The sequence below is a fragment of the Leptopilina heterotoma genome, unplaced genomic scaffold (assembly GCF_015476425.1).
Source record: "Leptopilina heterotoma isolate Lh14 unplaced genomic scaffold, ASM1547642v1 Lhet_340, whole genome shotgun sequence".
Classification (NCBI taxonomy): Eukaryota; Metazoa; Arthropoda; class Insecta; order Hymenoptera; family Figitidae; genus Leptopilina; species Leptopilina heterotoma.
The window spans coordinates 360,799-371,446 of record NW_025111028.1 but is presented as its reverse complement, the minus strand read 5'-3'; the positions used below and the strand labels follow the sequence as shown (position 1 = coordinate 371,446).

General features: G+C 24.6%; 3 protein-coding genes across 4 annotated transcripts; 1 reads left to right on the top strand and 2 right to left on the bottom strand.

Annotated features, from left to right (window-relative positions):
• The first annotated feature begins 1,066 nt into the window (after nucleotides 1-1,066).
• LOC122505090 (myosin-2 essential light chain) lies at nucleotides 1,067-4,859 on the top strand. 2 transcript variants are annotated; one of them, XM_043616530.1, is made up of 4 exons: nucleotides 1,067-1,192; nucleotides 1,279-1,306; nucleotides 2,068-2,373; nucleotides 4,256-4,859. In XM_043616530.1, exons 1-4 carry the CDS (start codon nucleotides 1,190-1,192, stop codon nucleotides 4,360-4,362), a joined length of 444 nt encoding a protein of 147 aa, XP_043472465.1. In that variant the 5' UTR covers nucleotides 1,067-1,189; the 3' UTR covers nucleotides 4,363-4,859. The 2 variants fall into 2 exon arrangements, with proteins under 2 accessions (XP_043472465.1, XP_043472464.1); XM_043616529.1 differs by lacking the exons at nucleotides 1,067-1,192; nucleotides 1,279-1,306 and adding an exon at nucleotides 1,522-1,816.
• On the bottom strand, nucleotides 4,843-6,289 carry LOC122505089 (probable palmitoyltransferase ZDHHC24). The gene has a single exon (XM_043616528.1). The coding sequence runs from the start codon at nucleotides 6,169-6,171 to the stop codon at nucleotides 5,314-5,316; it is 858 nt and encodes a 285-aa protein (XP_043472463.1). The 5' UTR covers nucleotides 6,172-6,289; the 3' UTR covers nucleotides 4,843-5,313.
• A 235-nt stretch (nucleotides 6,290-6,524) lies between these two features.
• LOC122505086 lies at nucleotides 6,525-10,599 on the bottom strand. The gene is made up of 3 exons (XM_043616526.1): nucleotides 9,837-10,599; nucleotides 8,874-9,612; nucleotides 6,525-7,125 (listed from the first exon to the last, which is right to left on the bottom strand). Exons 1-3 carry the CDS (start codon nucleotides 10,005-10,007, stop codon nucleotides 6,635-6,637), a joined length of 1,401 nt encoding a protein of 466 aa, XP_043472461.1. The 5' UTR covers nucleotides 10,008-10,599; the 3' UTR covers nucleotides 6,525-6,634.
• Nucleotides 10,600-10,648: the final 49 nt, after the last annotated feature.

Genomic DNA, 10,648 nt, shown 5'->3' with positions numbered 1-10,648 from the left:
TAGTAATAAATTTGTAAAATTTTATTATTATATTTTGTGAGTAAAAAATTCACTTTTTTCAATCGTTGATAATAAATGTTGTAAACTTTACTCACGTTAATACTGTAAATACATTAAGCAAACAATTTGATGAAAAATAATAATAATTAATAAAAATAATTAAAAATTTATTAATTATTAATAAATTAATAATTTATTAATAATAAAATTAATAATAAATAATATATTAAAAATAATAGAAAGAGAAAGATAGTGAAAAAATATAGTTGATATAGCAAATAAATTATACCCTTGAATAATTTTTTTAATCACCGAATTTAAATTTTTTTCATTAAAATATTTAAGTATCAAAATATTCACAATTAACGTTTACAATTGTTTTTAATTTTTAAGTTTTTTAATAAATTAATAATTTTATTTTGCACATTTTCTTCCAAATTAGTGCCTTTTTCAGTGTAAATTTTTTCCAAACTTTGCGTAGTTAATTGTTATTAATTTTAATTAATTAAATTAAATTTTTGAAAAATTAGAAGTGTATCTATAATTCATCCTGTGACTTTGTAATATAAATTGTAAAATAAATGTGAAATTATTAAAGAAAAGAAAAAGAAAATGGAAATTTCCCCAGGAAAATAAAAATTATATTTCCATAATTTTTCCATCAACGAAAAAATTTTATTTCTTAAATAAAGTTATTAAAATATTATTAGTATTTATGATAATATTGCTTAATATTATCAAACATTTTCCTTTTGTAAATATTATTAAAAAAAGTACTTGTTTTGACTCTAATGCCGAAATATTAGTCTTATTTTTTCAGACTTGGAATCTTGGAAAATTACTTAGAAAATTTGCAATTTAACACTCTCGGTATTTATTAGAATTAAAAATAAATTCTGTTCGAAAAACGGAGGTTACAATTTTATAGAAAAAAACTACAATTTTTTCTATACAATTTAGTTAAAAAATTACTGGAATTTTTACTGAAAACAAATTTCGATCAATGCCTACAGCCTACAGTCTACTCTGCATATTTTTGTATACACAACTGACTCATTTCCGGTTTTAGAGGCGACTACTTTAGTCATAAAGCGACGAGAGCGACAAAAGGCAAAAGCAAAACGCGTTTACGGTATACGGAACACATAGGTTAGAAAGACCGACACACAACGAACGTCAAAGGAGAAAAATGGTTTGTATTTTTGTGTGTCTTTTATCCAATATTACTTTTCTCGAGTAACAAGTGTTTTAAAGTGCAATCGTTCTGAATGTTTGCAGGCTTCTTATTCCGAGGATCAGCTGGCTGGTAAGTGAATGCTCTGAGAATGAAACAGGACCTCGATATCAAAGAGGGGCACTTTTTTTTGACGTTTAATACAGGTCAAGAGTATCTTTGCCTTTTTAGACACACCTTGATACAGCATTCGCATCAGGGGCTACCTTTTATGGCTGTCTATTTGAAAGTGAACGTCGGTATGCAGTTCACGGTCCTTTGATGACCATTCTTGATATTTTTTTTTCCAACTTTGCTGATTTTTAGTTGCAATTTGACACTCAACTTGCAATCATCCTACGCGGATTATTTGGCGAATTTTTCAAAACTCGAAAACAGACTTCATTGTTTTTCTTTTGTTTTGATTTACTTGCTTTGTTTTTTTAAATGCTAGTTTGCTAAGGGTTCCGATATTCTTGTAGATTTAATTATTATTATTTTGTCTGTGTTTTTTTTGTAATTTGATAACAAAGTTAAAATAATTAAAAATGTACGGGTTCAGTTATCAAGAATTGGCTCAGCGAATGATGTCATCAATGGATGGTAAAGTGTGATTCATAAAAGTGATTTGTATCTTGGTGTCAATTTTTATTGTTTAATTTTAACGAACTTTTTCTGTAACTGTCACCCGGTTTTGTCTAAAATGAGATGACAATTCAAAATAACAAGTTTAGAATCTTTAGAATTTCTTTCTTAATATTGCAAAGAAAATTCGAATAAGAAATAAATAAATTTCGTTAAATTGAATTAAGAATGAAGAGTTTTCAGAACTTTATAGAGAATTTATTTTGCAGAGTTTCAGGAAGCTTTTCAATTATTCGACAGCCGTGGAGATGGGAAAATTCACGTTGCACAAATCGGCGACGCCCTGAGAGCATTGGGACAGAATCCAACGGAGTCGGATGTTAAAAAATTCACGCATCAGCACAAACCTGATGAAAGAATAAGTTTCGAAGTTTTCCTGCCAATTTACCAGGCAATTAGCAAAGCACGCACATCTGATACTGCTGACGATTTCATCGAGGGATTGCGTCACTTTGACAAAGACGGAAATGGTTTTATTTCTTCGGCCGAACTCAGACATCTTCTCACGACACTCGGTAAAAATATATTTCTCTTTTACATAATTAACTTTGTCCTTAAATAAGTATTAATTAACTTTTTTTTTTTGAAGATTACAGGGTTGCCACGCTTTTGCTCCTTTTTTCAAATTCCCTGACTTTTCCAGGTTAAAAAAAGGAATTTTTATAGATTTTTACAATTACATTTATATTTTACCAAAATTAAATAACTCCCTAATTTCCAGAAAAAATTTTGATTTTTTCCCTGATTCTAAAGAATTTTATTTTTCAATAAATATTTAATCATTATTATTTTTTCATAGAAATTAAGATTTTCAAAAAGTTTTAAACTTTTAAAAGTCTTTATTCAATAAAATAAGAATATTCTTAATTAAAAGTATGAAAATTTCAAATTTTCAAAGATTTTAATTCGAAACCTTTTTTAAAATTCAATAATCTCTAAAAATTCACGTTATAATGCTTTCAATATTCAATTATAATCTAAAATTTTAACTGAAATCCATTTTTAAATCAATATTTATTAGAAAATTCTACGAGAATTCAATTTTTTAAATACAAAAATAAATTTATTGAATAATTGAATGTTTCTTAAAATTGAATTTTCATAAAGAATTTCATCAAGAAATATTTAAATAATTGAATTCTCTTGACAAGTTTTACTGACATTTTTAAGAATAGTTTTATTTTTCGAGAAATTTGATGAAAATTGTATTAAAAATAATTGAAATTCTGCAAAAAAATTTATTAAAATTTTCGAAAATAATTGAATTTTGGAGAATAATTTTATTATTTATAAAGATAATTGAAATTTTTACTAGAATTTTTGTAAATTTTTCAATCATAATTGAATTTTTGCGAAGAATTATATAACTTTTGAAAATAATTGAATTCTTGAGACGAATTTTATTAAAATTTCTTTTTAAATAATTGAATTTTGAAATTAATTAAATTTCTACGAAGAATTTTGTTAAAATTATTTTGAAAGAAATTGAATTTTTACAAAGAATTTCATCAAAATTTTTGAAAATAATTTAATTCTTTGAAGAAATTTAATTAAAAATGTATTGAAAATATAGGCAAAGGTTTTTTAAATAATTGAATTTCTTTGATAAAATGTAATTATTCTTAAAAATTTTAATAAATATTTTTTAAGTATAATTACATTTTTCGAGAAATTCCATTAAAATTGTATTGAAAATAATTGAAAGTCTACGATGAGTTTTATTATTTATGAAAATAATTGAATCCCTGTAAAAATGGTTATTATTTGTGAAAATAATTTGTAAATAATTGAATTCCTGGGAAATTTTTCATTATTTATGAAAATAATGAAATGTTTGCGTAGAATTTTATTAAAAATTTTTTAAACTAACTGTATTCTTTTAGGAATTTTTATTGAAGTAGTATATTTTAAAAATCACTAAATTGAGGATAGTTTTTGAAAATAATTAAAATTTTGACAAGAATTTTATTAAAATTTTTGAAAATAATTGAATTTTAGTTCTTAAAATTTTTTTTAAATCTAGGTTTTTTAAAATTTCTGATTCATTTAAAATGGAAATTTTGCAAAATTTCAAATTAAAACCTTTTATTAAAGTTCACCATGAAAATTGTAAACGCAATTATTTTAAAAATTGAATTAATTTTGAAATATTTAAGAAAAATTAGATTTCAAGAATAAGGACAATAACTTTAAAAAACAATAATTTTTCAGGATTCCGATCAAAATTTCCTGACTTTTCCAGGTTTTTTCAAGGTTTATAAAATTCCCCGACATTTCCAGGTTTTCCAGATTGCGTGGCAACCCTGAGATTATCAATTATTTATTTTACCCAAGAAAGGTAAAAATAAATTGTTGCCAAGTAAAAAAATTTTACATTTTGTTTATATTTTTTTCCAGGTGAGAAATTAAGCGACGAGGAAGTCGAAACTCTACTCTCAGGACACGAAGATTCCCAGGGTAATATCAATTACGAGGATTTTGTTCGTCAAGTAATGTGCGGTTAAAAATGTAGTTAAGTTTTTTTTTTTAAAATCCACTATTATTGAGATACATACGTATTATATATGTTACAAAAAAAAGGATTTAAATATTCCTTTGTCAAAATATTTTCATTACGAAACGATGAGGGAATGTTATATAATATAATTTTTTGGGGGGAATTGTAGTTTTCGAGATTATTATTATTATTAATTATTAATTTGCGTAGCAAGTTTTTTACCGAGAAAAAAGTAAAAAGAAAATTTTTTCATTTAGTTGACAAACAGTGTAGCATGTTGTGCCTTGATCCAAAAAATTTACCTATATTCTAAGAAGTTAATACCCATATCGGTGAGCATATTCATTAACATACTATATTTCTCTACGATAGAATTGAAATATTATTTTACCAACATTCCGAAGTAACAAAAAAAAAAGTGTAATTGTAAATTGCTGAACGTTCCAATTATTTTGCCCAATGTACTTGCATTTATAGAATATACAGATTACTGATCAATCCAAATTTTTATTGTTGTAATTATTTACAGTAAGAAACGAAAAATGTTAAAATTTTCCCTGTCTTTAGATTTATTGTAAACACACATATTTAGTTCAATAATTTGTTCTTATAGCTAGTATATTTAAGACTCATTACAATTTTCTTTTTTGAAAGATTTACACATGAAAAATTATTTTCCTTTCGTTGATTTTTTTGTTTTTAATAAAATTAACACACACACAAACTTTTATTGAAGAACAAAGTCTTCGAATTACTTCAAAACTTAAACAATCAATTTTTTTTTATATTAATGTCCAAGTATTAATTTTTTTATATATTAAACTCTTTCTTTAAACAAAGATGAACTATTTTAGAAATCAAATAAATACCTTCGTAATATCAAACTAAAATCTTCAAGTTCATAGGAGCATTTTCACTTTCTTTGGACAAAAAAGTTCAAGGCCTTTGGAAAAAGTTGTCACTTTGTCTTAGTGCTATTTTCCTGCCAGGAAGCAGGAGTATCCCAAGTGATTCCGTCATGACACAACGTCGACTTAAAATAAGGAAGTAGCCAAGCAACGTACCACCGATCTCCGAAAACTTCCAAAAAATTTTGCCTCCAGCCAAGATTGTAAGTAAACCTCTTTTTGTCCTTTTCGTTCGCGACGCATCCAATGAAAACAAGATGAAAATGATAGGCACACAATACTCCTGTGAACAACATTCCAATCACCGTGACAATATACAACAATAAATAAAACTGTTCAATCGATCCATCGAAACCAAACACAAAAATCGCCAACGGAAAGACAATCTTCAAAATTGACATTGGAAATTCAAAGTTTATTCTCCGCCAAATGAAGAAATTATTGAAATAAAAACTAAAAGTCGCGCCGACGAATAAATAGAAAACAAACATGAGGAAATAACGATGATTCTTGTGTCCTACACAGCAGGCGGTGAAAATACAATGATGATCACGTTTTAATATGCAAGTATTGCAAATATTACAGTGCCAAGAGCGAGGAGGTGCCAATGCTTCACAAGTCGAACATAACCTCCAACCGGTTTTTGTTTTTGCCTCACTTGAATTAACTAGAACTTGTCGCGTACTTGTATCGCATAATACTGTGTATGTAAAGTTTCCCACTATATTTAACATTATAAAGTTGCCGAAAATAAAGTGAAAAATGTAAAAGAAACTCCCGTATTCATAAATTTCCGGTAACACTAGCCAGAGTTCGAACCAATAAATGAGAGGAGTTATTATCAATATAAAGCTCACTGATAAAATGTCACTTACAGTTCGAGGTAAAATATTCCTTCGCACAATCATTTTCTTCTTAATTTTCTCTTTTCACACTTTGTTTTCTTGATAAAAATTGTATTATTTAGTACACGTATGCTTTTTGACACTTTTGTTTACTAGTTACTACTGAAAAATTGTTTGTTTTGGCAACAGTGGTTGTATACTTCGTCACCAGATGGCGAATGAATCATTTGGCAGGAAATTCAAATTAATTTCATTTAAATAAATTAATTAATAAAAAAAATTTCTTATTTATTAGTTAAATTTAATAAATTAAATTAATTAAATAAAAAAATTTATTATTTATTAATTAAATTTAAATAAATTAACAAAATTAAAGTAAAAAAAAATTTTAAATAAATTAAATTAAAACACAAACATTAACTGCGTAAACATTTTTATTATTAACTCGGTTGTTTGAAACACTGTTGCAAATTTTGGAAAAATTGTAAAAAAATAAAACTTAATACTGAGAAGGATTTAAACAAAATTAAAGTTTGCATAATAATTTTTTCTTCTTTTCTGGAGGCTCTTCAAATTGATCGAAACTGTTTTCTTTATTTAACCAGAAATTTTTTCTGTTTGCATAAGATCGTTTGTATCGATTCACAGTTATTTCCATTTCAGAATTTAATTTTTCTTCTAATTTTGCATTTATAAAGGCAGGTTTGCTTTTAAGTGGATTATTTAATTTTATCAGTGTTCTTCTTAATTCTTCGCTATTTTTTCGAGAAATGAATTTGTCCATTTTTTCATTTGGAGTTTTGGGACATTTTTTGAGTGAAGTTATAAAGTCTTGAGTGGTATCAGTATTATTTATGATTTCTTTAACTGAATTGAGGAAATTTTCACTATTTTTCTGTAATTTTGATCGTGTAATTATTGTTCGTCTATCATATTGGACTTCCTTCTCGGATGCTTTGTCATTTTCCTCCAGATCTTTGAGTTCGTTTAAGTTGAATGATGACAAATGTGGTAAATCTGGAAAAAACGAATTATCAATTTTTTTAACAGTAAAAATCTTTTTTAAACGCTCAAATGAACGAAATAATTTAATTTTTGCTTCGGATTTTATTAAAATTTTTGAAAATAATTAAATTTTTTATATTAATAAAATTTTATCGAAATAAATACTTTCCAGAAATTTCATTCAAATGTATTCAAAGTAATTGAATTTTTTAGAACTATTTTATTACTTATGAAAAAATAATTTAATTATTTTTAATAATTTTCTCAAAATTTTTTTAAATAATTGATTTCTTTTGAAGAATTTTATTAGAATTTTTTTTAAATAATTTAAAATTACTGCGAAAAATTCTATTATTTAGGAAAATAATTGAATTCTTGCAAAAAATTTTATTATTTATGAAAAAATTGAATTCTTTGCAGGAATTTAATTATTTTCAATTAAACTTTAATAAAATTTAGCGATAAAATTAAACTATTTTAAAAAATTATAATAGAATTCTTCGAAAGAGTTCAATTAATTTCTAAACTTTTTATAAAATTTCTAATAAGTATTCAATATTTTCAATTCTATTTTGATAAAACTTTTCAGAAGAATTTAATGATTTTCAATACAGTTATCATTAATATTCTCGAAAAAAATTAATTATTTTCAAAAATTTTAATAACATTCTTTACAAGAATTAAATTATTTTCAAAGATAATAAAATTCAATTATTTTCATTAGCAATAAAATTTCTTCACAGAAATTTCATTATTTTAATATAATTTTAATGAAATTTCTCGAAAGAAATTAAATAAATAATAAATTAAATAAAATTTAAATTGAAATTTAATGCAATTTGAATAAAATTTATCGAAATAATTCAACTATTTTCATAAATAATAAAGAAATTCGACAAGAATTCAATTATTTTCAATAAAATTTCTCTATAGAATTGAATTATTTAAAAAAATTTTATAATAAAAATCTTTGAAAGAATTTAAATGTGGCCAATAATTTTAATAGAATTATTTATAAGAAATCAATTATTTTCAATACCAGTTGTAATTAAATTCTTTAAAAGAATTTAATTGTTTTTAAAAATTTTTATGAAATTTCTCGAAAGAATTTAATTATTTTTAAAAATTTTAACAAAATTCTATACTACTATTTCTGAAAATAATTCAACTCTTGTGTAGAAACTTCTCAACATTTTTAAAAATATTAGAATTTTTTCAAAGAATTTTATTAAAATTTTTGAAATAATTAAATTCTTTCGAAGTATTTTATTCAAATTTTAAAAAATAATTGAAATTCCTGCGAGAAAATTAGATTTCTGAAAATAATTGAAATCTTATGAAGAATTTTATTAAAATTTTTGATAATTGAATTTTTTCAAGGAATTACATTAAATTTGTGTTAAAAATAATTTGAAATTCCTAGAAAGAATTTTATCATTTCTAAAAATAATTGAATTCTTATGAAGAATTTTTTTCAAACTTTTGAATGTGAATTCTTTCGAAGAATTTTATCAAAAATTAAAACAAAAATAGTTCATTAATTAGTTAATAAGCGTATTTTTTAGAATTCTAAATCCGAAATTGTTCGAAAATTGAAATTGATATTTAAAAATAAAAAAATTTGTAATTTGCTTTAAAATAAAAAATTTTTTCATTTTCGATTTCTATTGCAATCGGTAATTCTCGAAAATATTTGCAATGAAAAAATATTTCGTTCATTTCAAAATTCAGAATTTTTTGATAATTTTTCCTATTTTTACCAGATAATAAACTAGGTGTGCTACTTCGGGCCTGTTTTGTAAAAGGAGATTTCATTTTCCGAGGATTTGAACTCTCCTCCTTTTGTTCATTCTGCTCTAGACCACGTGTTGTAGATATATCTCTCGATCGTCTTCTATTCTCCTGACATCTAATAGAACTTCGTCGACTCCGAGAAATCTTCTCCTGATTATCAATAACACTAATTTTTCTCGATTCCAAATTTCTCAAATTATACGAATGTCTTCTGACTTGAACCATCTCTTCCTTATTTTTATAACCTGGCACCGATCTCCTGTGATCGTTTCTCAAAGATGCTGCCAAAGAAGTTTTCATCTTTCCAATATTGTCCGAATTCTTTTTCAAACGATTATCTGTCGTTAATTTGGAACTCTCTCTTCGTTGATTTTCGAAAGTCACTTTTCTCGGAGTTTTTTTAAATGTAGTTTCCTTAATTATTGAAACTGGTTTCTCCGAACTACTCGATTCGGAAGGATTTTTCTGATAACTAGTTGATGGTTGCGCTGAATCATATGTTTCATTTTTGGTTTGTGATTCTTTTCTCTTTCCAAAATCTCCCTGACGATCGAGTGGATCTTCTTCCAATTTGCACCATTCTTGATTGCTTGGCAGTGTTTCTAGCCAACGGACGACATTTTTAATGTTTTCCTCGTCGCTGAAAGAATCCGTTGTACTCGATGATGGAACGTTGTTAACCTTTGAACTCGAATATTTTCTTTCCTGAAAATATTTTCAAAAACGAAACGTTAATAACAATCCTCTAACTATAATTAATTATTCTAAAATTATTAAATTTTATTAAATTATTAAATATTAAATTAAATTCTAAATATTAAATTAAATTTTTATTTAATTATTTTATTTACTATTTGAATTTTTATTTAATTGAATTTAAATTTATTTAGAGAAAATTAGAGAAGATAATTTAATGAAAATGAAATTACTGAATTTCTCATCGCTCGCTGATTGAAGAACGTGCGTTGCAATTTATTTTTCGCATCACCATCAATGTTTTTTATTTTCTCTGTTTTAATTGGTCCAGGAGTTTGATCTCGTTTCTTGTTCATTATTGTAATTTTAGCTGAAGTCGTAGGACTCAAGTCAGTTTGCGCCATTTTGACAGATGAAAAAAAAACAAAATTTATTAAAATTTATCCATAACAGTATCGGGTTCAATTTTCGGAAAAAATGCAACGAGTGTAAAATCTGTGTTTCTGCTTGAAAAGTGAAGGATTTTTCTATGGCAAATTAAAATGGTTTTAAAAAAAATTGTTACTGCAAGGAAAGATAAATGAGTTGTTAGAAAAATTTGAAAAGTTTGTTATACGACAGTCATTTTGTTTCCAATTGATTTTGTTCACTTTGTTGCTATTTTCACAGCAGCAAATTTTTCTTTTCGCATATATAACTGTCGTTAAACTTAATTTAATTTCGTTCACTTTCGTTAGTATTTTTTTTTAGATTATTATTACTAATCGATAATGAAATAATTTTCTTCCTGAATTACTGACTTTCATTATTTACGAATATTGTGTAAATATTTTTCTATTCCTAAATATAAAATAAATTATTTGGCTTTTTATTTATTTATGGGTTTTAAAGAGAAATTGGAGATTGGTTGTAAATATCTCAACTATTTTAATTACTTCGGCTATTGAAAACTATTTTCAAACTGTATAATAGAATTTATTGACGGAAAATTTCAAAAATAAATTTTCTATAATAGAATTAAAGCAGTATTAACAATATTATAATT